The sequence below is a fragment of the Archocentrus centrarchus genome, chromosome 11, assembly GCF_007364275.1.
Source record: "Archocentrus centrarchus isolate MPI-CPG fArcCen1 chromosome 11, fArcCen1, whole genome shotgun sequence".
Taxonomy (NCBI): Eukaryota; Metazoa; Chordata; class Actinopteri; order Cichliformes; family Cichlidae; genus Archocentrus; species Archocentrus centrarchus.
The window spans coordinates 16,695,147-16,721,057 of record NC_044356.1 but is presented as its reverse complement, the minus strand read 5'-3'; the positions used below and the strand labels follow the sequence as shown (position 1 = coordinate 16,721,057).

At 40.8% G+C, this 25,911-nt stretch overlaps 3 protein-coding genes and 1 non-coding gene across 4 annotated transcripts; 3 read left to right on the top strand and 1 right to left on the bottom strand.

Annotated features, from left to right (window-relative positions):
- Window positions 1-1,577: 1,577 nt before the first annotated feature.
- Window positions 1,578-10,373, top strand: LOC115787806 (14-3-3 protein zeta/delta-like). The gene is made up of 6 exons (XM_030740535.1): window positions 1,578-1,695; window positions 3,597-3,910; window positions 5,076-5,199; window positions 5,859-6,022; window positions 8,626-8,721; window positions 8,845-10,373. The coding sequence occupies exons 2-6, from the start codon at window positions 3,599-3,601 to the stop codon at window positions 8,920-8,922; spliced, it is 774 nt and encodes a 257-aa protein (XP_030596395.1). The 5' UTR covers window positions 1,578-1,695; window positions 3,597-3,598; the 3' UTR covers window positions 8,923-10,373.
- A 2,187-nt stretch (window positions 10,374-12,560) lies between these two features.
- Window positions 12,561-19,954, top strand: LOC115787886 (polyadenylate-binding protein 1). Its single transcript, XM_030740667.1, has 14 exons — window positions 12,561-12,753; window positions 14,231-14,424; window positions 16,358-16,473; window positions 16,710-16,849; window positions 16,989-17,083; window positions 17,184-17,321; window positions 17,582-17,677; window positions 17,788-18,154; window positions 18,595-18,705; window positions 18,829-18,974; window positions 19,072-19,156; window positions 19,300-19,430; window positions 19,562-19,661; window positions 19,864-19,954. The coding sequence occupies exons 1-13, from the start codon at window positions 12,561-12,563 to the stop codon at window positions 19,652-19,654; spliced, it is 1,905 nt and encodes a 634-aa protein (XP_030596527.1). The 3' UTR covers window positions 19,655-19,661; window positions 19,864-19,954.
- Window positions 17,355-17,491, top strand: LOC115788845 (small nucleolar RNA SNORA5). Its single transcript, XR_004020636.1, has one exon. It is a non-coding gene; the product is annotated as a small nucleolar RNA SNORA5 (small nucleolar RNA).
- A 411-nt stretch (window positions 19,955-20,365) lies between the features above and the next one.
- On the bottom strand, window positions 20,366-22,375 carry LOC115787888 (type-4 ice-structuring protein LS-12-like). The gene is made up of 4 exons (XM_030740668.1): window positions 22,288-22,375; window positions 21,501-21,569; window positions 21,264-21,387; window positions 20,366-20,747 (listed from the first exon to the last, which is right to left on the bottom strand). The coding sequence occupies exons 2-4, from the start codon at window positions 21,547-21,549 to the stop codon at window positions 20,546-20,548; spliced, it is 375 nt and encodes a 124-aa protein (XP_030596528.1). The 5' UTR covers window positions 21,550-21,569; window positions 22,288-22,375; the 3' UTR covers window positions 20,366-20,545.
- Between the last annotated feature and the right edge of the window lie 3,536 nt (window positions 22,376-25,911).

The window sequence follows — 25,911 nt, the reverse complement described above, 5'->3', positions numbered from 1 at the left end:
TGGCTATAGATCATCTATTTTAAGGCACCATTGTCAGTCTGAGCTCTCATCACACTGATGTGAAAGAAACACTGAAGCACCAGCCCCTTTCTGTCAGCATCTTTTTACAGAATAGTAACTCAAGCTTCTGGGCATCATCGCAACTGCTTTATTATTAGTGTTTCTTCTTGGGCAGTGTGTGTATCTGGGCCCAACAGTAGACCTTTACCATCTAATCAAAATCCTGCCATTAACCTGAACCATACTCTGTCGAAAACCTGATTATAAAACATGTTTCTCCACGCTATATGAACTGAATTTCATTTAATAATGGTGTTTTAATGGTAGAGCTTGGGCTGTTTTAATTCTGTGGAAGATTATTTTGGAGAGGACCACTTTCATTTAGTTTATGTGTGGTGTAATAAAAGGTAGTAATCAATATGCCCTACAGGAGGTTGGAAACATTTCAATTCAATTCAGTTTTATTTATATAGCACCAAATCACAACAAACAGTCGCCTCAAGGCGCATAAACATTTATTTATATTTAGGCAAACACTCTTTAGTCACCATCACGACGTATCTACTTCCCCTAGTCCTCCTTGGCCACTCATTAGCACACCTCCAAATCTGAAGCTTTTACACATGATTTATGTCTCTCTAAGAAATGCTGTTGGGGCTGATTGCCGTCATGGTCCGTCCAGTTACTGGGATGCCCACCTGATGACCCCAGAGACCTGCTACCTTTGACCGGTTTTACAAGGTCAGGGGAGGTGATTCACTGGAGTAGGCCCACAAGACAAATTTGCAAAACTAGTGAAACTAGAAAAACATGCCTGATATTTGAACTACTGAAGGGGCCAAGGCATTTGGATGAACAAGCCTATCTTGCTACTAAGCAGAGCCACAGCATCTACAAACAAAAAATAAAATAAAATAAAAACATCTTCTGTAACCATTGATCATCTGTTTGCCTGTGCAGACACTGGATAAAATAGTTTTAATATGCATAATATACGCCTGATACCAACGTTATTTTTTCCATTATTTCCTCATTTTGTCAGTTTCTCAGTTTACACGTTAGACCATTTCTTGTATAAAGCTCTCTTGGGTAGTTTCACATGATTACAAACACATTGATATTTGCAGTTTTAATTACTTTTTCACCCTCAGTAAAAATGCAAATTCTTTGTCAGCAGTTGTGTGCGCTGAACACAAACGATCGTAAAGAGATATTTACGGTAAATTATGATAGTAAAACTGAAATTAAAACATTGACATCTCACTCCTGGCCCATGAACATGTAGCATGGACAACGTTATTAAGCGATTAAAGTCATCTACGCTTGATTTAAAATATAGACTACATCTCCCATGCATCCTTGCGGGCGTTACCGGACAAACGCTAATGCCATTTGTACGTAAGTAAAACATTTAACATTAGATTTAATTTAGAAGATTTCTGAATTCCGCTTATGTCACTAAATTCATATTTTCATTAGGTTTTTTTTTAAATTATTTTTTGTGCTCGTTCCGTGCAGTCTTAAAAATTTTGCCTGTAAATTTGGCTACCATAGCAACTCTCTTCTTACGTCATCCATCCGGGCTCGACCCTGCTGCCGTGTCTTTGATTGGAGGGAAACCCCGTGGATGAGCGGGAGAGATCATCAGCTGTGCGGCCGGGAATCAGGAACAACAGCGTCTAACGACACTCACAGGTTAGTTACATCTATTTACTGCTGTTGCTTGGTGGTGTTTTTAACCAAAGAATCGCTCCTTGTGTTTTTGGGAGGGGGTGGGATCTTTTTTAAGCCTGCATTAATCGCCGTGTCTGGCGGCTGTAAGTGGAAATCGTTGATGCTCCGCGCTGCTCAGTCATTGTTCGGCGCTCGCCTGTCAGGGAAGCGTTGGTCTCGGCAACCCTAACCTATCTATTTTGTTTACTCGCCGTTTTTGGAGGACACCTCTCGGCTGTGTCGGGTGGGCTTTTGTGAATGATGCAGCCTAAAATATGAGGGTAATTGCAGCTAGAAGAAGCGGTCTGGTTCGCTTTCCGGGAAGCGAAAAAGGGCGTTCACTGAGGGCTGAACGAAGCGAGGCTCCTTTCATTGCAGTGACTGACTCAGAGACACTTATTTTACGGTCGCCTGCAGCGTTATTAAGCGTTTCCCAAATTAAATGCAGAGACAATTTAATCCAAATCGTTTATTAGGCTATATCTTTCTCTCTCGCCATTTTTTTTTTTATTTTTTCTTACATGGTATGAGCTGGGTGGGCAGGTGTGTGAATGAGTGTGACGTGAAACTGGGTGGCCGACATTCCTCAAAGGGGTGCAGGTGACTCGGTGGTGGGAAAAAATTTCACTCATTGTGTGGTTTTGGAAATGCTGAACACATAGTTTGGGGCTTCTTCTTTTTTTTTTTTTTTTTTAATTCAAGACAGATTGGTAAGCAGGTTGCATATCAAGTTATTGCGTTTATTGCGGATCTCTGCTGTTACCCAGAGATTAAGTAAAAGGTCTTAGCTTTAAGGGACCTACATTTAAAAAAACACAAGTTACTCAGCATAGGTTACTATACTGTTAATCTAGTCTATATTTTCTAGTAAATCAGACTTCCTGTCCTGCATCTGTCCTGTGTATGAGCCAGTGATTGATGCTACAAAAAATGACCTGCAGACCACTTTTTTTAAAATTTTTTTTTTTTTAATTTGGCAATTCATCATCTCAGTTAAAACTAAAGCAACTTCTTGACTGACAGAAGTTAATCTGTAACTGTTCTGAGATTAGATCATGACTGTGGCATGCATGTTAACTGTTTGGTGGAGGAAAACGCACATTTGTGTCACCTTATGGTTTGGGAAATTGTGAATCAATATAAAATAGTCTGTAGATTAATACAAATAATGATTGTCATCCATTGACCACTGATCTCCGGGGAAATGTCCGTTGTCTAATGTTCATTTTCCAGAGTTTCATAATCTGATTTTTTTTTTTTTTTTTGGTGTGAACACGTTGGCTGCATGTTTCCCGTAAGTGCGTAATCCATTTTGTCTGTTCTTGTCTTAAAGGTAATGAGTCAGAAGAAGCCTGAAAGTATGCCTGATGTGTGATTATAACCTGTGTAATTAAAACTTTGTCATTGCATTTATAAGATTTCAATGCCAAATGACTTAGTCACTACTTTAAATCAAGTCTGTGCCCGATTGTGTGCAGCTGAGCCAAGCAGATTGATTTCCAAAAAAGTGCTCTGCTGGTGTGGACACACCCAACTTTCCCATGAATTCTTAAGAGATGACACACTGAGAAGATTATAGCTAAAATAACACAGATTTTTGTGCATGTAATATAAGATATACATTTTCTATTTTATAACATTATGGGGTCTCTCGAATGTCAGGTATTTAATGCATATCTGAAATATGAGGTTATGCTGGAAGAACAGCACATTTACCTGCACAGTAGTCCTCCATAACTCACCTTCAGTGATCAAATCTCTGCATCCTCTCTTCAACGTCCCCTTGCTCTACCATTTCTTTGCCTCAACTTGCTGTCTCCTGTTCCATTTGTGTTGTCCATCCTGACTCTTTCCTCTCTCCTTCCACCACCCACACATGGCAGTCATGGCAGACAGGGAGGAGCTGGTACAGAAGGCCAAACTGGCCGAGCAGGCCGAGCGCTATGAGGACATGGCTGCGGCCATGAAGTCCGTCACAGAGCTGGGCTCGGAGCTCAACAACGAGGAGCGCAATCTGCTCTCTGTTGCCTACAAGAATGTGGTCGGGGCTAGAAGGTCCTCCTGGAGGGTGATATCCAGCATTGAGCAGAAGACTGAATCCGAAAAGACGCCTGAAACTGAAAAGAAAGCGGCGCTGGTCAAGGAGTACAGAGAGAAGATCGAGGGGGAGCTTAAACAGATCTGCCAGGAAGTACGGGTAAGGAACAGAGATGTTGGAGAGAGGAGGTGAAGAGGGTAAATGCTTGAATGTGGGTAGTGGATGGTGCAAGCAGATATGCATGCAGAAATTAAGCCAGGTCCTCTTGGTATTCGTATAACCTACATTCAGATCCTGGCTGCAGGGATTTTGGCCAGGCTAAGTCACATTAGCAGAGAGTTAAATTCTGCGTAGCATATTTTTGTTTTTTTTTAATCTTTGAAACAAGCAGCAAAAACCAAATTGACAAACAGCAAACTGCTTCTCTTATGAATGAATGCTCACCCACATCCTTTACAAAAAGAAGAGAACCATGTCTTTTACACATTAGTGACACCTACAGGTCATTTGTGGTGCATGTGTGAATGTGGTAGGGATCTAAAGGGGGACAATGAAAACCTGCAGCTAACAGGATTTAAATATTAGTCACAGTTCTCAGCATACAGCTGCTTGTCTAGGTTAATATGGCTTTGCTTCCATCACTGTTCATCTCTGAATGTCCTACCCTCAGCATTTAGTAAAGTAAATGGCCTGTTTTACTGAGTAGCAACTATGAACACCAAGTAGGCAAATGATGGCTCCACATCCTTGCAGATGTTTGAATATCACAGAGATAAACTTTAGTATTTGGATAGTTTAGATACATCCTGTATTTGGCCATTCAGTGACTCCCAAATCTGTGACCTTTAAAAGGAAATTTTAACATGTAGGCCCACTATCAAAATCCATCTCTACTCATCTGATTCCATAGATACAAGTTTGCATGTTGCAAAGTATATCCAGAAGAAGCTTTCTTTCATGTTTTATATTAACTTGTACACATGACGTTTTAGTGTTTTGTTTGTACATTATTTATCAGGTATGCTTTGTGAAAAATAAATGGCAAAGCAATAAAAATCAGCTGCCACTGCATCACCCTCGATTGCAGCTGAAAACAGTAGTTCTTGTTCTGCTCTGCAGTCTAAGTGAGCTCTGCATAGCGGCATGTGAAGCAGTTCTCCACCTGCTGCAGATAAGTGATCACTGTTGATCTCAAAAGCAGAAGGGCTGCTATTGTCAGTTGCCACCGGCTCACTTATAACTGCTGGTACAATTGTGTGCAGAGTTCCACATGTTCTTTAGTGTTAAAGTTGCACATTCTTTTTTTTTTTTTTTTTTTTTGCAGGACCTGCTCGACAAATTTCTGATCCCGAAAGCATCAGGTGCCGAGGGGAAAGTCTTCTACCTGAAGATGAAGGGAGACTACTTTCGCTACCTGGCTGAGGTGGCCACTGGAGACGAGAGGAATGGTAAAAAAAATGCGCATGTTATACATTGCTGATAATCTCACTTTTTTCTTTTTTTTTTTTTTAAATCCTGTTGTGCAGTCACTCCAGGACATGAGGCAGTAAAAGTGTGTTTTTGTGCTCAGGGTTCATGAAAACTATAGTGGTCTGTCACATAACCCTAGGACCCTATGACTAGTTCAGGTGGTGTTTGTAGCAGGAATACTGACATGCTTCCTGTCCTTGACCTACAACCATCTGCCAAAATACTGGCAAGTGCTGCTGCGAGGTTGCCATGGCAACAGCAGCAGCACCAGGGTGTTGGCTGCTGATAGTTGGCAGAAGGCATTTTAGATTTTTTTTTTTTCTTTTATTAATTTTATGAAGTTTTGTAAAATTATTGTTTTTATTGCATTCCATAAAATCCATTACGCATGATTGGATACTTCTTTGGTTTTGAGGAATATTTTGGTTATCTTAAATTGATCCTGTGTTTTCTCGTTATAACTGTACTGACAGTAGAGCTTAGCAAAAATGATATCGGATGATTTGACTTTTTTTTTGTTTGTTTGTTTTTGTTTTGTTTTTTGTATAATTGCTAAAAGAAAAAATCCAGTGTATGATTTCAAAGAGATGATTATTCTCATTTGACATATCTGCTTCCTGACTGTTTATTTGTGCAGAGATTGTTAAGCACTCACAAGCTGGCTACCAGGATGCGTATGACATCAGCCTAAAAGAAATGGAGGCTACACATCCCATCCGCCTGGGCCTTGCTCTGAACTTCTCTGTCTTCTACTACGAGATTGCCAACTTACCTGGCGAGGCTTGCAAACTGGCTAAGACGGTAAGAGCCTTCCTCTGTTTCCTGTCCCCTTCTTTAAGAAGCGCTGTTAACAAGGGGTTATTCCTCTCCACCTAGTGCTTGCTCATAAGATCACTGAATCGCCGGGGTCCTCGCTTTAAAGTTGCAATACAGAAAGTCTTTGGATTACTGTTGTGAGCAAACGCTTAAAAAAGTTTTCAATCCTATTTTGTGGCCAAAGGGTTTTTTTTTTTTTTTTTTGGTATGCTTTCTCTCCTGCAAATGATTCTTTTACATCATCTGTGCAGAGTTTTAAGACATCAGCAGCTCCAGCTTATCCAAACAGTGCAGCCATCCAAATCACTTTATAGATACATAAAATGATAAATACACTTACCTATGAGAGAATGCATGTTTGCCACCACGCAACCAAAACTGTTGTGAACCTCTGCTATGTGCTTGTGCAAGTTCAACAAGATGGCTCAACATTTGTTGTTTGAGGAGAATTTGGTGAGGCAATGGAAAAAGACTTTTCGACTGCCTCAAAGCGATTCTGGTGACTCAGGAGTGGAAAGCGGTGCTCTGCTCACTCTATAGTGCAGGTAGGGCACTGCTGACTTCAACTGAGGATATAGTCGAGTGGGGGATAGAAAACTTTGATGCCCTCCTTAACCCCACTGACACACCTTCCGTAGAGGAAGCAGAGTCTGGGGACGAGGGGATAACTCACTGGTGGGTGAGATCACTTGAGGTAGTTCACAACTTGTTGGTGGAAGGGCCCCTGGGGTGGATGAGATTCACTCTGATCTCCTGAAGACTTTGAATGTTGTAGGGCTGTTTTTGTTGACATGCCTCTGAAATGTTGCATTGATCTGGGGCGGTGGTTCCCATCTTCAAGAAGTGGGACCGGAGGGTGTACTCCAACTATCAGGGGATTACATTCCTCAGCCTCCAGGTCAGGGATAAGTTGCTGCCCTCAGCGGAGGATTTTAAGTATTTCGGGGTCTTGTTCACAAGTGAGGACAAAGGGAAGCGATAGATTGATAGATGGATTGGGGCTGCGTCTGCAGTGATGCGGATGCTGCACCAGTGCATCGGGGTAAAGAGAGAGTTAAGCGTAAAAGCGAAGCTGTCGAGTTACCACTTGATTTACATCCCCACCCTCACCTGTGGTCACAAACTTTGGATTGTGACTGAAAGAATGAGATCACGGATACAAGTGGTGGAAATTAGCTTCCTTTGAAGGATGTCAGGCCTTTCCCTTAGAGAGAGGGTGAGGTGTGAAGCCATTCAAGAGGGGCTCAGAGTAGAGCTGCTACTCCTCCACATTGAAAGGAGCCAGTTGAGGTGGTTCCTGGGTGCCTCTTGGGTGAGGTGTTCTGGGCATGTCCTACTGGGAGGAGGCCCCAGGGCAGACCCTGGAGAGATTATCTCTCAGCTGGCCTGGGAATTCCTCAGTGTTTCTCCAGATAAACTGGAGAAGTTGGCTGCGGAGAGGAAGGTCTGGGATTTTCTGCTTCGGCTGCTGGCCCCAGATTAGTGGAAGAAAATGAATAGATGAGAATTTTACTGGCTTTTTGGAGGCAGGAACAGGACAACAACTGCCTTGAGTGTTCTGGAATTTTCTTATTCAGGACTCTTAAGCCCCATCCATGTTCCAGACTGCAACTCTAATGTATTTACCGTGCCATCATATATCAGTCAGTGGTTACTTTGCCTGTCATCAAAAAAAGTTTATGCTGATATTCTGCTGGCTCTGGTCCTCACATTCCTGCTAATGTCTTACATGTCTCTGACTCTCCTTTGGTGTATATAATGTTATTCTTTAACCTACATGGTCACTTTGAGGAGTTCATCAATGGAAAGACTAACAACTCTTTTAAACCTTCTGCTTACTGTACTCCATATCTTTTAGGATTTTGTTGAATGAAACCTTAAATGATGGAAAAAAGCATTTATTTATTTATTTTTTTAACTACATGAAATGACCGCTAAAGTCTGTTACTAATTAATTACATTAATGAAGGTCCTATTTTATTTAAGTGCAAAGCCTTGACTAATGTAATCAGTAGTAATACGACAAAGTTTGTCCACGACTCTGTGTGACATTTTAACATTTTGTCATCGGTTAGTGAGTGCAAGGGTCCAGATGTGTGTACCTGCCTGTTTTCTGACACAGAAAACTGTGTCATGTGCCTCAGGTGGCAGACTTTAAAGAAGTATAACAGGAGTGATTGCTTGGCCATTGGGTCTCCCAGCTGTCTGTGTCCACAACAGAGTATAATCAAGGCCTAAGAGAAAGACATGACACTTAAAGGCTCTTGAAGTGAAATCTATGGGAGAATCCTACATTAACAAAGATGGTGGGAACAATGTAACTATAGATTTTTAATACCTTTTACATAGTGATTCTGTTGCTGCAGTCTTTTGTTATAGTGACCATTAAAATCATAAAACCGTAAAAGTTAATGTAGATAAAGTTTGTCCAAGTGAGATTTAACCTCTATAAATGGCTGCTTGTTGTTGCTTTCCGTTGAAATTATTGTTTTTATTGTTGCCCTGCCAATACAAGCTCAGTGTAGGCACTTTCAAGCGTCTGTACTCTGGTTTTTGGAAGTACTGATGGTCGTCTCTGTCTCTTCCAGGCCTTTGATGATGCCATCGCCAAGCTAGACTCGCTCAATACTGAATCTTACAAAGACAGCACCTTGATCATGCAGCTGCTCCGTGACAACCTGACTGTGAGTGTCTCTACAATACTTGATTCAAACTTGGCTTAATGTTTCAGGCCAGAAAGTTTTCCCCCTGCTTATACGTGAGCACTAAATTCAGTATCCTGTGTTTTATTTTGTATTGTTTTTCAGCTGTGGATGTCGGATGCAGGCGGTGAGGGCGGGATTGAGGGAGAAGAAGGGGAGCAGCCAGCTGAGGAGAAGAACTGAACTTCAGAAAAAAATAAACCCACTTTTTTTTTTTTTTTTTTTTTTTAACACCTCTCACCAGCCTAAGTTGTGTGCGTGGTTGTGTCCACATACATGCACAAATATGTATGTTTACACTCCACTCACAGTGTGTAAAGTACAGTATGTGTGCAGATACATTGAAGTGTGCGCGTTAATCGTATCAACACCTCCACAGGGAAAAGAATGGAATAGATAGGGTTTTTTATTTTTATTTTTTACATTTTTTTTTTCATTACTCATTGTGCGACCCAGTGGATGTTCATTTTTTTGGTTTTTTTTGTTGTTGTTTTTTTAAAGAAAATATAGTCTTTTAGTTGAGATAAAATCCCTCCTTTAGATCCAAATCTGCCCCATGCTCTTGAACCTTAATCACTGTAGCAAACTGCTGCTGTTGCAGGAAAGTAAACCAACCAACCTCGAAGTGTAACTTTGATAATAATTTGTATGTTTTTACTTGAACTGAACATTTACAACCTTTTTGTGACACTTTGGTCCACAAAACTCCTTTGAGGCACGTTTAAAAAGAAAAAAAAAAAAAAGGTCACGTTAGTCTGAATTCATTACATTTTAACATCTGACAATAGCAGTACTCATGTACTGTTGGCAGGTTTCATTTATTACCATATTGCTTGTATCCATGCTGCCCTGTCAGCGTCCAGTGTAGCAGGTAGTTTTTTTTTTTTTTAAATGGATGGTACATGTGTCATGGCTCAGTGGGTTTTACAGTGCTTTCAGGCATAGGAAAGGTTTTCTACATGAATGACCACTTACAAAAGCTGTAGGTTACCTTTGGTTTATTGAGAGGATTACATTCCATTTTACTGACATATTTTCACTATCAGTGAAACGTGTAGACTAATTTCCTGCAGTTTTGCATACCACATGACAAGCTATATAGACAGCCTAAGATAAAGTGAACAACTTGATAAAATGGCTCGATACTGTAACTTTTGATATTTTATCTTTTCAGCAGTGCAGAGGATACTTTTGCCATGTGCTTTTATGTGGCTTTCTACTCTTTTTCTATTCAGGTGTTTTTTGTATTTTCTTTGTATTTTATTCCCTTATTGATTCTTGATTTGACTCCTGGAATGTATGTGGTTCTCAGTAGTCTGGTGTGAGGGTTAGGCGTGCTTTTAAAGCTGGCAGTCTCTGCTTAGGATTAGGTGGAATACAGTTACATTTTTCTTCCTTGAAAGTACATTGTGAAAAGACAAAATTAAAAACTGTGGCAAATATAAAATGAGAATTTAAGTCACTTGGTAGGAAATTCCATTAAGGCCATTTAGTAATCACAAAGTAGTGCCAGTTTCTTAACTACAGTATCTTGGTTTTAAGAAGATGGGATGCAGGATTCAGCGAGTAACATTCTTGGGTATGTTATTTGGTTATGTGCTTTCATGTAAGTGGAATTAAAACATTCAAATTAAGCTTGTGTGCTTTGTTTTTCTACTCTCTTTACAAATGTAATATGGATGGATGGGTTCACAGCTCACGCTGAGACAAACCCACAGATGACCTGAGTGTGAAACCCTGTTAAAGCAATGAAATGAAGGCTGTCATAGTCATGTGAAGCTTTTCACAGGTCCCTGTACAGTCCTGTGGAAAAACAGAGTACACCCCCATGATTCAGTAGCTTGTAGAACCACCTTTTGCAGCAATAACTTCAAGTTATCATTTTTACTGTATGACTTTATCAGTCTCTCATTGCTGTGGAGGAATTTTGGCCCATTCTTTACAATGTTGCTTTAGTTCATTGAGGTTTGCAGGCATTTGTTTATGCACAGCTCTAAAAGTCCCATCACAGCATTTGAATGAGGTTGATGCCTGGACTTTGACTGGGCCACTGCAACACCTTGATTCTCTTCTTTTTCAGCTTTTCTGTTGTATATTTGTTGCTGTGCTGCTTGTGTTGCATTGAACCAATCTTGGGTAAGCTTTAGTTGTCCGACAGATGGCCCCATAATTGACCGATCTGTATACCAAAGCATACGGAGGAGTTCATGGTGGATTCGATGACTGCAGGTCCCGTGCCCAAATAATCACCCCTCCACCACCGTGCTTGACAGTTGGTATGAGGTGTTTGTGCTAATATGCTGTGTTTGGTTTTCTTCCAACATGGTGCTGTGTATTATGGCTCAACATCTATACATTGGTCTTGTCTTTCAAGAGGACATTGTTCTAGAAGTTTTGTGGTTTGTTCAGCAAACATAAGCCTTGCTCTTATGCACTACTTAGAAGAGGCTTTCTCTTGGCAGCCTTCCAAACAAATTGTGCTTATTCACTCTTTTTCTCTGTGTACTGTAATGAACTTTAATATTTAACATGTCAGTGTTAAAGTTGTAGAGTCTGAGATGTAGCTCTGGAGTTTTTTTGCATGATCTGACCTTGGGGTGAATTTGCTGGGACATCCACTCCTGGGAAGATTGCTAGTGTGGAGCATTCAGGTGTGTTAACACAGTATCACAAACTGCCTGTCGGACTGAAAACACTGCCCTCTGCAGATAGTGATGAATGTGAAGGGCGGATGTGATGCATTTAAGTGCACCATGGAACAAAACATTGCCATTTGTTCACTTTATATCAGGGGCCCTGTTTTTGATAAGTGTTCCGTTTGTATAGTACCCTCTGTGCTCAGTGCAGCTTTGAGCAATATCATTTTTATGAGTTACAAGCCTAAATATACAGTACAAAGGCTTATTAATGTATAACGCATTCCTAAATAACCTCAAACTTCCCAAGTGAGGGAGGGGTTTCGAGGGTTAGACACACCAGTACTGAAACTGGTGTTTGTATGTAGGCTTTGCCTTCCCTACCAGCTGATACTAAAATGTACATCACCACTTAATAGGGTTTTACTGTCAGTACAATAACGTATTTCGAGGCTTTAACTATACATTTTACATGATTTCATCATCACCCGTACACTTTTGGTCAACGCCCCTTTGTTATCTTCTTCTCCCCCGCCCCCCTTAAACAACCCTAAAAGATGATTGGTCCATTTCGGTGACGCACCCATTAGTATATATAAGACAACTTCCCGATAACTTCCTCCCCCTCAACCCCGGCTGTTAGTGCTGTGTGAGTGCGTGTGTGCGCCTGAGCTCGCTCGGCACACGTTCTATAAAAAAAAAAAATACAAAAAAAAATTCAAAATATAAAAAAGCCAAAAAATCTTTTTTTTCCCCCCCTTTTTCTTTTTGTAACAAGTCGGTGAAGCTGAAGTAGACATCCGAGGACTGGACGGTAACGTACAAAGAAGGGGCTGCCTAACGTATTGAATTTTTTTAGTCGACGTGTTAATGATTCAGAAGCGAGGCCAAGTAACGCCAGATTTGCTTTTATTTCTGCGTGTCAGCTTTGAATGACAGTTTTAATCCAATTAGAAGTCGACGTTTTGCCATTTTAGTATAAAATTTTTTTTACCCGAAAACAACTGACAGACTAGTAAACGGTTGTCTCACGTTTACCATCAGCGTTCTGCCCCGAACTGACGTGACGCTAGAGACCGTTGGAGAATCGAGCAATTCGTACTGTAGTCGAAAACTTTTTCTTTTTAATCAAAAAAAAAATTAGCTTGGTACGATTATTTTACTAGCCTCCACAGCCAAGGAAAAATGAATCCCAGTGCTCCCAGTTACCCCATGGCCTCCCTGTACGTCGGGGATCTGCATCAAGATGTGACTGAGGCCATGCTGTACGAGAAATTCAGCCCAGCCGGAGCGATCCTCTCTATCCGTGTCTGTAGGGACATGATCACCCGACGTTCCCTTGGATACGCCTATGTCAACTTCCAGCAGCCAGCGGACGGTATGTAATTTATTGAAATACCAGCGAAAAATGTGCTTTATTCGTGTTTTCACTTGTCGGTGACAAGTGAGAGCTAGCCTATTCCTACTACACGTGACTGCGGCCGACATGTTGTCGGCAGGGTCTCCTGGTGTGAACCTCCCAGCAGTGGCGTAGCAGCGCCGAGTCCGCCCAGCCCAGTAATGTAGCAGTGCGCTGCAAGCTGCCAAGTGAATATGCACCTTTATCTCTTTTCTCTCAGGACAACACCCCAACTGCTCTCCTTAAAATACTTACACAACAGGTTAGAAGTTGTAGTATTAATATTTATCAGTATTAGGGGAAAAATGAGTGTGCCAACCTGTAAAAAAGTTGGAATATGTAAAACTTGAATATGAATGAGGTTAATTTTTTTTTTCTCCTAGAGTCCGCATATCTGCGCCCTTCCACCTCAAACATTTTCTGCATACCATTGAATGATAAGGGCAAAGGGCTGCCTTAGACTTGGGTGTGTTTCTTTTCTAATCATCTACATACATGGCCAGAAGTTTTGGCAGTCACACAAATTTTGTTTTATTTCGATTTTTGTCAAATTTCCATCTTCTCATATCTATTCAATTTTGTGGTTTGAGTTATTTTCCCCCTGCTTATTTGTAAGGTGTTTTCTAGTCCAGTCAAAGTACTGTCTTTTGAGAGGCATCACTGAGTTAATAAATGCTTAAGCAACAATGCCCCCCAAATACTAGCTACATCTTTTTGCTGGTGTCTTATTTGCTGGTTCGGGCTGTCTTTTGATGGTGATGTGAGTAATTTGTCTTTTTGATGTGTGGGAGGAAAAATCGAACCGTAAAGCAATGTTGGGGAAAACTGAATTTACAGGTTTGTGTGCATGTCTGCAGTAAACTAGTGGGAATCCTTGACATGCCTAGGTCAGCTAGAGGAGGGTTTAATATTGAGATGACTGTGCAGCTGAACTAAGGTTAGCCCTAAATAATGTGCAGACCGGAACAGTTGCCACTACCAGTCACATCGATTTGCTTTCTAATATTTGTGCTGGTCTCAGTTGGCTGAGAGCCAGAGGTTACTAATGTATGTATGCTGATGTACTTAAGACCAGAAGGGCCAGTTTGGAGTGACGGAAGTAGGTTAAAGCACCTACTGTGAGGCTGCCTTGGTATTCCTGGTATTCCTTTCAGGACTACCAGGAGGACTAACACATGTTAATGTGCTCTAACACCATTACAGAACTACCTACTGTTTTTGATCCTTTGAAATGGCTCAAGGAAAAACCTGTAAATCCAGTTTTCTCACATTGGTTTTCTAAAAGGCTTCATAAACTGCCCTCCAAGACTAACCTGCGTGCCAGCTTATGCTATTGCAATCAAAGTGCCACACGCAATAGATGACTTCCACACAAAATCTGACTTGTTTTAAATAACCCCACTTTTTTTTTTTTTTTTCTTCTTCTTTTTCTTCCCCCCCCTCTCCCCCCACTTAGCTGAACGTGCACTGGACACCATGAACTTTGACGTGATCAAGGGGCAGCCTGTACGCATCATGTGGTCACAGCGTGATCCGTCACTGAGAAAAAGCGGCGTGGGAAACATCTTCATCAAGAATCTTGACAAGTCCATTGACAACAAGGCTCTTTATGACACTTTCTCTGCTTTTGGCAACATCCTGTCATGCAAGGTAAAGCCTTCCTGCCCCCTCACCCTTTTGTTGTAGGTAAACCTGAAGCAGGGGGGATGGTTCAACAGGATGTGTGATTGTATTTGCATTTAAGTGCTCTGCTGGAGTCTCTTTGTGCTGCAGATTTGTGAAAGGTCTTCTTTCGTTAACACATTTTCTCACCCTGCTGCTGACACGAGAATACCTCAACTCCTGAGGTCATGTGAAGTTAAAAATGCATCATAGTTTAGATCTGTAGTTGCATAATTGTGTGGACATGTAAAAAGAAAAGCAGGTTATGGGGAGGAGAGGGTTTGCCTTCCCTACCCTATACAATGATTCTGTATATAAAGTAACACAAGGATTATGAACTGTCCACTGGATCCAGAGAAAGATATTCATTAGATACTCTGAGCATATGTGCTCTTATTGTTTTGATTTTTCACAAAAACAAAACCGTGTTATTACGGTTTTATATTTTCTAATGAGTTTTTGCGTTCTTGGTTTCAGTTTGTTTGCAGAATGGGTTTGATCATCCTTTTAGTTTTTGTTTGAAAATATGTCATTTTCAGTTAGCTGATTTTTAGTTTTTAAATAATTCTAATATGCACGTTTTTCAGTGATGTCAGTAACACGTTACTCTAATCTGACTACTTTTTTCATTAACGAGTAATCTAATGCATTACTATTTGCAGTCCAGTAATCTGATTTAAAGTTACTTATCCAGGTCACTTTGCGTTACTGTTTTTGTCATTTTCCTTAGTAAAAAGATATATTTTTGCCATCTTCTTGCGTCTCGGGGAGTGACGTCTGGCCAATGCGACAATTAAGTCCTGTTTTCAGCATGAGGACAATAATCGCACACAGCGACACAAATGTAAACACTGGAGGGAGGAGAGAGAGATGCACGTTTTTATAGCTGGAAATACAGGCACTATTTTGAGTTTGTCAGCTAAAGATGACAATATCAAGGTTCATTGTGCACTCTGTGCTGGCGACAAAGTGCTAACTAGCTTCAAAAATACTACATCAAATTTGAAGAAACATTTTGAGTCGCAGCACAGCCCAGTCACACGTACAGAGCAAGTCCCACAAGGTGGTGTTGTGCCCAAAAAGCGATTTTTTTTTTTTTTTTTTTTTTTTTTTTTTTTTCTCTTGGTGTTTGTCAGAAACGACTGCCTGTATTTAAACAGCTGTAAATGACTTGTTGACCTGTAATCTGTGAAACATAATGTCAAACATATCTCATGAGTTATATCGGGTCATTTTGAGCGAGAAACAGCATTTCTAAAATGTATTTTTAAATACAAATCTGGCTCAGAAGGCTGCAGAAATCACAACAAATATAACATCACAGTTCTATAAAGATATTTGAAGTGGCCAAAAAGCTCTGGATTGATTTATAATGTAGATGCAATAATACAGACTCCTAAAGATTCTTGCAAAACAGGTTATTTCTTCATTTTCTATATAAGCCCTCTATTTACCAATATAAGCAAAGACATTACACATAAAAGCATAAAGAAACAACGGAGTCACTTTATGGCAGACAATCACTTTTTGGCACAACACCGGCAGCTGTTGAATGTAACTAATAAAGTAACTTGTAACTTGTAGTCACTTCTAAAATTAAGTAATCAGTAAAGTAGCTAAGTTACTTTTTAAAGGAGTAATCAGTAATTGGATTACTTTTTCAAGGTAACTATGCCATCACTGATGGTATTTGTCAGGGAATACTTGTAGAAGTTCACAATACATAATACAATACACTTATTGAAGGCTGCAAAGCACCTAGTTGTAATTTAATTTTTGTGAACTGTGATAAATTGGAAGCAAAGTTGTGTTACAAAAGGTCATAATGAGGTATTCATTTTTTAAAGTGGTTTGTGTGTGATCCTGCAAGACCGTTCATATTAAGTATACTGTTGCTGCATGTGTGTCCTCTTTCTGGAAGGTGGTTTGTGACGAGAACGGCTCTAAAGGCTACGGCTTTGTGCATTTTGAGACTCAGGAGGCGGCCGAACGAGCCATTGAGAAAATGAATGGCATGCTGCTCAATGACCGGAAAGTGTAAGTGAATGTTTTAACTGGCTTTGGAGTGATTTGGTGTATAATATCTGAAATCTGCAGAATCATGTTTGAGTAATTGACATTTTTAATGTTTTTGTGCAAAGATAACTGTGACAAGTGTACTGCTGTCATTTATTATAACTTTCACTTTCTGTCTTAACAATTATGCAGTGATAAACTGTATTAACTCATTTTAATTATACATTTGTAAATTTTTAAATGTCCTTTTAACGTAGGTTTGTGGGCCGCTTCAAATCTCGCAAAGAGCGCGAGGCTGAGCTGGGGGCCCGAGCCAAAGAGTTCACAAACGTTTACATTAAAAACTTTGGTGACGACATGGACGATGAGAAGCTGAGGGAACTCTTCAGTAAATACGGTCAGTCAGCGTCTCCATATTTCTAGCTGATCTTTAAAATGCTTTAACCTGCTCTAGTATTGGCATAAAGGGTGCCTTACCTGAAGAAAAACAGCATGGGTTAAAGGAAAAAAGGCAATAAAGTTTCTCTGTTGCTTAGGCAATGCCATGAGTATCCGGGTCATGACAGATGAAAGTGGAAAGTCTCGAGGCTTTGGGTTTGTCAGCTTTGAAAGACACGAGGATGCCCAGAAGGTCAGCCAACTTCTTCTTTTTTTTTTTTTTTTTTTTTTTTTTAATTAAAGGTAACCGCCAGAAAATCACAAAGTTGACGATGTTTTCATGATTTCTTCAGGCGGTGGACGAGATGAACGGGAAGGAGTTAAACGGCAAGCTGATCTACGTCGGCCGTGCCCAGAAGAAGGTGGAGCGACAGACGGAGCTGAAGCGCAAATTTGAACAGATGAAACAAGACCGCATGACTCGATACCAGGTTTGTTTCTCTGTCAGAAGTCTACACAGAGACTGCAGCTTTGTCAAATTCAGTGCGCTCTCTTTGGTAGGCTGCACTGGCCAAAATGGCTGCAACAGTGACTCTGTAGTTCATGGGCCCCACGTTTCTTCACTGTGGATCATGGGGATAAATATGTGCTGCAGACAAAAGCATCAGTTATAGTTCAGTCCATTAGTGGGGGATTATTCTTTAAAATGGTGTTTATAAGAAGGTACAAGCTTATTTTTCTTCATTTCCAGGGTGTTAATTTGTATGTGAAGAACCTAGACGATGGAATAGATGACGAACGCCTGCGGAAGGAATTCTCGCCATTTGGCACCATCACCAGTGCCAAGGTAGGGCTAATAATAGAATATTATGAGCTGGCATGAATGTTCTTTTAAGGTTTAATATTATATTATTGGCAATTTATGATTATGTAGTATTTATATAACCTTTCTCTCAGGTGATGATGGAAGGCGGGCGCAGCAAAGGCTTTGGCTTTGTCTGCTTCTCGTCCCCAGAGGAGGCCACCAAAGCTGTGACAGAAATGAATGGACGCATTGTTGCCACCAAGCCACTGTACGTGGCCCTGGCTCAGAGGAAAGAGGAGCGTCAAGCCCACCTGACCAACCAGTACATGCAGCGCATGGCCAGTGTGCGCGCGGTGCCAAATCCAGTCATCAACCCATACCAGCCCACTCCACCCTCTGGTTACTTCATGGCAGCCATTCCCCCAACCCAGAACCGTGCTGCTTACTACCCAGCTCCTGGCCAAGTGACCCATCTCCGCCCGAGCCCACGCTGGACCACCCAAGGCGTCCGACCACCGCGTGAGTATTCTGAAGTTGTCCTTCTATGATTGTGTGTATTTACTCACATTTTAAAAATGCATGAAAAGATTTGTTATATGAAAAATCTAAATTTTCTATTTTCAGCAATTATTTGTCTCCAGTGAGGCTAGAGACCTGCAAAAAAAAAAAATGAGAAAAGACCACCTATTTGTTTTCTTCTGTCTCCATCAGCTGACTGGCTCATTTAGAGACATTTATATAGTCAAATTTGCAGTAAAGATCTTTTCTTTTAGATCATTTTTAGTTTCTCTTGTCAGAAAATATGTCAAAGTATGAAAATGGTGGGAGATGATACATTTGTACTGATAAAATCTTGAAATGCACTTTCTGGAGTGTGTAGGACTTAAATTAACTTAATATAAACTGGGTATGAATGTGACTGTTGTAGGTTAAAACTGTTTGATTTTGTTTGTCCATAGATCTCCAGAACATGCCAGGTGCCATGCGTCCCTCAGCACCTCGTACTCAAACCTTCAGCACAGTGCGGCCTACCTCCCAGGTGCCCCGCATGATGTCCACCCAGCGTGTCGGTCAGTCCACTTAACATACATGCAGTACTCTTGCTAACTGCGCAGAAAGTACAGTTGAATTCTGTGATTTCCTTCTGCCTGTCACGCATTTTAACCTTTCTTCCTCTTTTGGGTCTCCTCCAGCCACTCAGGCCATGGGCCCCCGACCAGCCACTGCAGCTGCCGCAGCAGCCGCCCCCGTGCGTGGAGTACCTCAGTACAAGTATGCAGCAGGAGTCCGCAATCCCCAGCAGCACATGACCACTCAGCCACAAGTCACCATGCAGCAGGTAGGAATGCTCCTTTCCAGAACTACTGGCCTCTTTCTGCCCTACATCTGAGGAAAAACTGGGATATGCATTAAAATTTCTTTTGGTTTCCCCGTAGCCTGCAGTCCATGTTCAGGGACAGGAGCCTCTGACTGCCTCCATGCTGGCTGCTGCTCCTCCACAGGAACAGAAGCAGATGCTGGGTAAGGTTTTAGTAACAGCTGTCCATGACTATGAAGTGTTAGCTTAACAGTAGCATTTATCCCCTCCCACTGGACTGAGTATAGACGGCGTCTTTCTTTGTGCATCCTGTTTTAAATTCCCCTCTTATCTGTCCCTCCTCTAGGTGAACGTCTGTTTCCACTGATCCAGAACATGCATCCCAGTCTGGCAGGCAAGATCACTGGCATGCTGCTGGAGATTGACAACTCTGAGTTGCTCCACATGCTGGAGTCCCCCGAGTCTCTCCGCTCAAAGGTCAGTACTTAAGCATGTTAATATCGACAATGTCAAGCAGTTCTTTCTTTTAAGAGTCCTCCTGCGCTCACTGTTAAAAAGGAGGCCAGAGTACTTGCTGTTGCTAACATCAGTTGACATTTTGTGTTCAGGTGGATGAAGCAGTGGCTGTGCTGCAGGCTCATCAGGCCAAGGAGGCCGCCCAGAAGACAGTTACCAATTCAGCTGGGGTCCCAAATGTCTGAACCCAAGGTATGAATAGTTATTGAGAGCTGCTTTAACAAGGAGAGGATGGTGTTTTCAATTAATCTAGAGCTTTGAATGTACCTAGCTTCTTGTACAGTGAAATAATAGTGGACTTTAAAATTGCTTGTTGCAAATTGTTTAAATGTGGTTTAAACAAATAGTTCATATCACTAATTGTTTTTTTTTTTTGTTTGTTTGTTTTTAACAGGAGTGGGGAACCTTGAGACTAGCTTCACTGATGGACAAAATAATTTCACAGTGAAAAAGTTAAAAACACACAAAACAAAGTAAAAAGAAAATAAATAATATATAAAAATAACATTGAAAACAAGTCTCCAGCCAGGCTACAATGAACAGAAACACCAGGTCTGGTTTGTGAATAAAGAGAAAAGTAACAAAAAAAGAGGAAAAAGTTAAAATAAAAAATGCTCAGTTTTGAGGGGTTTTAAAGGCAAATTGAAAGCATTCCTTTCTGACATTTTATCTTTTTTTTTTTTTTTTTCTTTCTTTTTTTTCCCTTTGGTATCTTTTTTTTTTTCCCTTTTTTTGTTTTTAATGTTTGGGTTCTACAAGCCCGTTGTCAAATTTCCCCTGACCTTTGCTTGCGTGAATAAAACAAATGCCTGTTGACTGTTGTGTTCTCATTCAAAGGATAAATCTCGTACTGTTCTGAGTCATCGCTATTTCACAAAATGAAACTAGCACAGAAGTTGTGTTCCAAATTTATTTTTTTTATTGTGCTTTGTGACAGAACCAAAGAAGTGTCAAATATTAACAAGCACTGAAACATATTTTGGGTCAGCCATCCAACATGAGCAGCTGCAGTAATTCAGTCCACAACAAAAGTTGGTGATGTGGTGGCAGGTTGAGCTCGGCTAGTGGAGCTGAATTTATTTTCCAATGGCCCGGGCCTGCTCTGCCATATTCTGGATCAGAGCCTCCATCTGCTTCTGGAGGTTATCGAACATGGGCTGCATCTGGGCGGCCAGGGGTTTGATCTGCTCTTCGATGTTGGTAGCAGCGGTCCTCAGCTGATCCTGGATTTGAGAAGCCAGGGGCTCCATCTGGGTTTTCCTGTCCTCCAGGAAGGTTCTGTGGAGTAAAATATGATCAACAGTTAAATTTAAAAATCAGAAACGTACCAGTCTGGAGGCCATGTGTCCTGGTAGTTTCTATGTTACGCAGCTGCCACCTCTCATTTAATGGCACTCAAAATATAGGTAAATGTAAAGCAAGTTAACTAGAACTACTCAGAATTCAAATGCATTTATATTAATGTGAAGTGCAATTTAATAATGTAGGTGAAGCTCATATGGTTTTGTGGATCATATTTTAATATTTTATATTTTTATGCAATTAAAAAGGTCAAATTGAAGTGGAATAGAGTAGCAAGTCTATTAGAGTGAGCTATCCTGCACTCCTGCAGCTAGTTAAAAAAAAAAAAAACAACTCAATCACACAGTCAGTACTCAGGGTTATCTGAGTCCGGTCTGCCTTACGTGCTTATCATTACCCAGAGGAACTGTTGGTATTTAAGAGTGAACAAAGGTCTAGTGAGGTCAGCAGCAGCCCCATCTTGGTGTGTGTGGAGATGAGCTAGTTACTCACTGAGCCTGGTTTGCCAGGTCTTGATTGCGGATGATCTCAGTCAGCTCCTGAGTCATTTTGTTCTTCACCTCTTCAAAATACTGACCGAGCTTTTCAAGATTGAAGGCCTCCTGTGCAAAGCTTCCTGTTGGTTTTTTAAAAAAAAGTTTTTTTCTTTGTCAAAGTAAGGAGCACCCCCCCGCCCACACACACACACACACACAGATATTCAATAAAAATGCCAAAATCTGATAGTACCTTGTGCAAGGGCAAGCACGACAACAGTGGCAATGAGGGAGAATTTCATGACTGCTGACTGGATAAGACCTACAAAAGAAAACCCAACATTTCATGAGCAGTGTGTTTAAACTGTTAGATGTCAAAAAGCAGAATTTATCACTGATGAAGTTGTGCTTTCTAGGAATTCCAGTCTGCTGTGTTGTCACGTGGAAATGGAATCAATATTTTTCGTCACTGTGTATTGTCCAAACTTTAACAGGCTCATCAACAGCCAGTCTGTATACTTTATCTGTGCCAAACCTTTAAAATAATTTATCACAGGCAAAATTAAGAATAAATGGTCAAAACTGGGCATAATTGTTAATTAAAAAAAAAAAAAGTTTGCTTCTTTGGTTGTTAACTGGAAAAAGAAATGTTATAATTTACTTAAGCAAATAAAAAGACCAGTGCTGATAGTTTCTTCTGTCAGTGCACCTTTTTTAAAAAATCCAACTTTTAGGATCAATCCTACACATACAAGGCATTTCTTTACATTTCTACTGTTTATACTGAGTTCAAATGCAGTATTTTCTGCTCTCTCACTGCATTTCAGTAACCTAAAAAAATGTTTGTAGGGTTTGAGTTTTTTTAAATTTGTTGTGCTGCCTCCACCCAGTCTGAACTCTGCCTTACATCACTGTCAAATGCTGACCCTTCAGATACTCCAAGGTGCATTTAAAAAAAAAAAAAAAAAAAAAAAAAAAAAAAAAATATATATATATATATATATATATTTGATTCAAGCCCATAAGAAAATCAGACTCACCTGTGCTGCAAGCGACTTTGGACCGGATGGTGGCTTCACACAGGACCCTCACACTTCTTATACCCCGGCATGGTGATGCGTCGCCGTCAGACTTTGAGTCTGATTGGTTAAGATAAAGAAAGAAAAGACAGACATTATTGGATGACCCTTGCTGCTGTATTTGCCAGCCAGGCAAAATTAACCAAAGTCCAGCAGTCCCTCTGCTGACTGTCCAACACGAGTGAGCGTCTTATCCTGCTGATTAAACATAAGCACCTAATCATCACTAACAGCATCAACGTTACGACAGCGGGGCCACGTTTGGTGACGTCAGCTTCAACAGATATGATAACAGATTATTATAGAGGCAGGCTCGATGCTGGTGTTGCGCTCCTGTTTTCAGTTTTCCTCAAGCTGAGTTTTCACAAATTGTGAAGGCTCAGGAGTATACTGAGTAAATTGAGTTCTTGTGAATAACTGGTTTATTGATGGCTTTGTGTGTTTTTAGGCTGAGTGCATAAAGATCATTGAACTCTATTGTAAACTATGGAACTCTCTGAATAAAAACAGACCACTTTAAACCAGACCGAATCATCTGATTGCATCCCCTGGATACACTGGATAAATCCATGTGTGGATCTTAAAACTTGAAATTTGGGATTTATTTATTGTTAATTCTCTAATAACTGGTAGATGGACTGTAATGAAATTGTACACATTCGTAGCTCCCTCAGGCAGAGGTGTTTCCAGGATTTTTGGATTGGAGTGTCACCAAGCCACACACTGAAGCACAAATTTCAACAGCCTGGTTGTGTGTTTTTTTTTTTAATGTTCATCTTTGCAAAGTAGGGGAGTTACAGGAAGCAACTAGAGGCAATGTGGTGACCTTAAACCATTGAATGTCACTGATGATCAGCAAGTTCAGGGGGTGATGGGTGAAACAACTTTTTTTAGTCCGTGGGGAAAAAAAAAACATTTCAAAATTGCCTAATTTAGCTGCTCTTTAGGAAGCAGCGTTATGAATTCCACTAATTCGTGCAAATGTAAACCTTCTACCCTTGGCTTACATCCAGCAGGGTGTTATAGCCTCCAACCCATCTTTATAGCTGCTGTAAAATGATTAATTCCCAAACGCTTTCCACCCCAGCCAGTAATAAACAATCTCATACATGTGTTTGGATAGAAATATGTGAGCAGGGAGCATAAACAACACGAGCTGTTTAATAAACCTAGTACAAATGGCCTGTGAGTATTCATCTGATGGGAAAAGTCTGCGATGGAGCTTTAAAAATTCGATTTAGACTGTAAAGCTTTGATCAAAACCAGATGTGGGAACATGCACTGTGTTTTCAACCCAGCACATTCTCTGTGTCCAACCCTGGACTGTCCTGTTGGCTTAAACTCTTTATGTCTCTAAAAAGTGCTCCAGACACAGGACCATCTGCTCTGTGGTATGCAGGCAACGTGAGGATGCATCACTTGACATTAAAGTGTGTGCAGCAGGAAGAGGTAGCAAAAGTAGTACAGCAAAGCTTAGACGTGAACAATGAGGGCATTTATTCAAAAAGATGTCAGCATGAAAAAAAAAAAAAAACTGGTAAGAGGAAAAAAATGTGTCCTGATTCTGTCTTTTCAAAGCTTTGACCCCTTGAGGCTCTGGCTCATCCATAAAAATGATTGATTGCATTAAGGACTCAACTTAGCAGGAAACATACTAAGAGCTGTAAAAGTAGTCAGTAAAACAGCTGCTGTTAAAGGCAATCCTGCACTAAGCTGCTTTCTTATATTAAACAGACAGTTTAATGTTTTACCTGATTGTGGAGGAGCTGTATATAAACCAGTGCATCTCAAAAAAGGGGTTTGTAATTTATGTCAGAAATACCCAGCTTCTGAAAAGTATGTTCATTTATGCACTCAGTTCTTGGTTGGGGATCCGTTAGCATGAATTACTGCATCAACGTGATCAGGTTGTGGCACTTTAGATCAGGTGTTTCTCATCTTCCCCACAGACTCTCTGTGAGGTTCGGGTCAGGCGAGCTGGCAGTAATAACATGGTCAGCAAAATATTTGGTGCTAAGTCTTGAAAAAGGAAATCAGCATCTCTATAAAACTTGTCAGCAGGTGGAGATGTGAAGGGCTCTAAAATCTCCCAGTGGACGCTGTGTTGATCTTGGACTTGATAAAACACAGTGGACCAACACCAGCACGAGCAGATGACATGGCACGCCAACTCATCACAGACTGCTGAAACTTCACAGTGGACTTCAAACACCTTCTGTGCCTCTTCCTCCAGACTTAAGGACTTTGACTTCCAAATGAAATACTTTTAACTGAAGACAGGACTTTGGACCACTGACCAACAGTCCAGTTCTTTTTCTCTTTTTTCCCACTTCTGAGGTCTCTGGTTCCGGAGGAGTTTGATGTTAGGAATGCAACAGCTGTAGCTCCTTTCCTGAAGACATCTATGCACCTTGATACACAGACACCAGCCTCAGTCCACTCTCCCAGGCTCTTGAATCAACTTTTCTTCACAATCCTCTCAGGCTTGCTGTCACCCCTATTGCTTTTGCACCTTTTCCTAAAAAACTTTTCCCTTCCATTAACATAATTTGATACAACATAGTAGATGATTGTCATCTGGACAACTGTCATGCAGGCAGTCTTCCCCATGATTGTGCTTGCATTTGATGAACTAGACTGAGAGATACAGTATTTGTATAAATATTTCAGAAAAAGGAAAAAGTATGCACAGTATTTAGGTCAGAGGATCACCCGTAACTGGTTTACTTGGACTTAATCTTGAAGCCTCTTGCATTAAAGTTGTATCTATCGTGGAGTTCAGTCCACGCTGAAACAAGTTAAGAACAGACACTCATTAGAAAACTGGAGAAGAACATCAATGGAAAAATGTCAGAGGAAGTGAGCATAAGCCAAAGACCTTCAGGTTATAAACTAGTGTCATGAAATGAGAGCATGCAGTAGCGAGTCGCACACTCATTCACAGTTATGAAGCATGCATCTGCTGAAATCCTTCTGCTGTTTGCACACTCTGTAGTAAACACTCTTTTTTCAACGTTTTTTTCTTGTCCTTTGTGAGATTTCCAGTTTCTCGCTGGGCTCTAATTTGTTTAAAATGTGCTTTTTAGTGGAAACAGATGATGTTCAATCTTTGATTTAATGCAGATTCAGCTTTAAAAAAAAAAAAAAAAAAGGAATAGTTCCTCCTTTGGACTTCTCTGGCCTCATCCCAGACCGCACAAAGAATGAAAAATGACACAAGACCCAGAAAGTCCTAAAAACATTTAGGAGGCACAAGAGGAGGTCCCATTTCCTCTTCAAGTCTTTGTTCTGCTCTAAGTTGGTGGTCCCCCCCCCCCCCCCCCCCCAGCCGACAGTTAAGATACTATAAGCTTGCATTATGTTTCAGTATTTCAAAGAAAAATCATAATTTTTTTTCCACCTCTTATCAAGTGAAGTGAGTTGGTCTGATCCAAGTTTTAATCACATGCTTCAGCAGAGCTGGAGCTGTAAACCGCACTGTAGTTGTTCTCTGTTGGTGCCAGAGAAGAACAGAGCAGGCTCAGATTTCTCGGCTTGACATTTTCTGATTTTCCACTGATGCATTCCAGTCCTCTAGGAAAAATC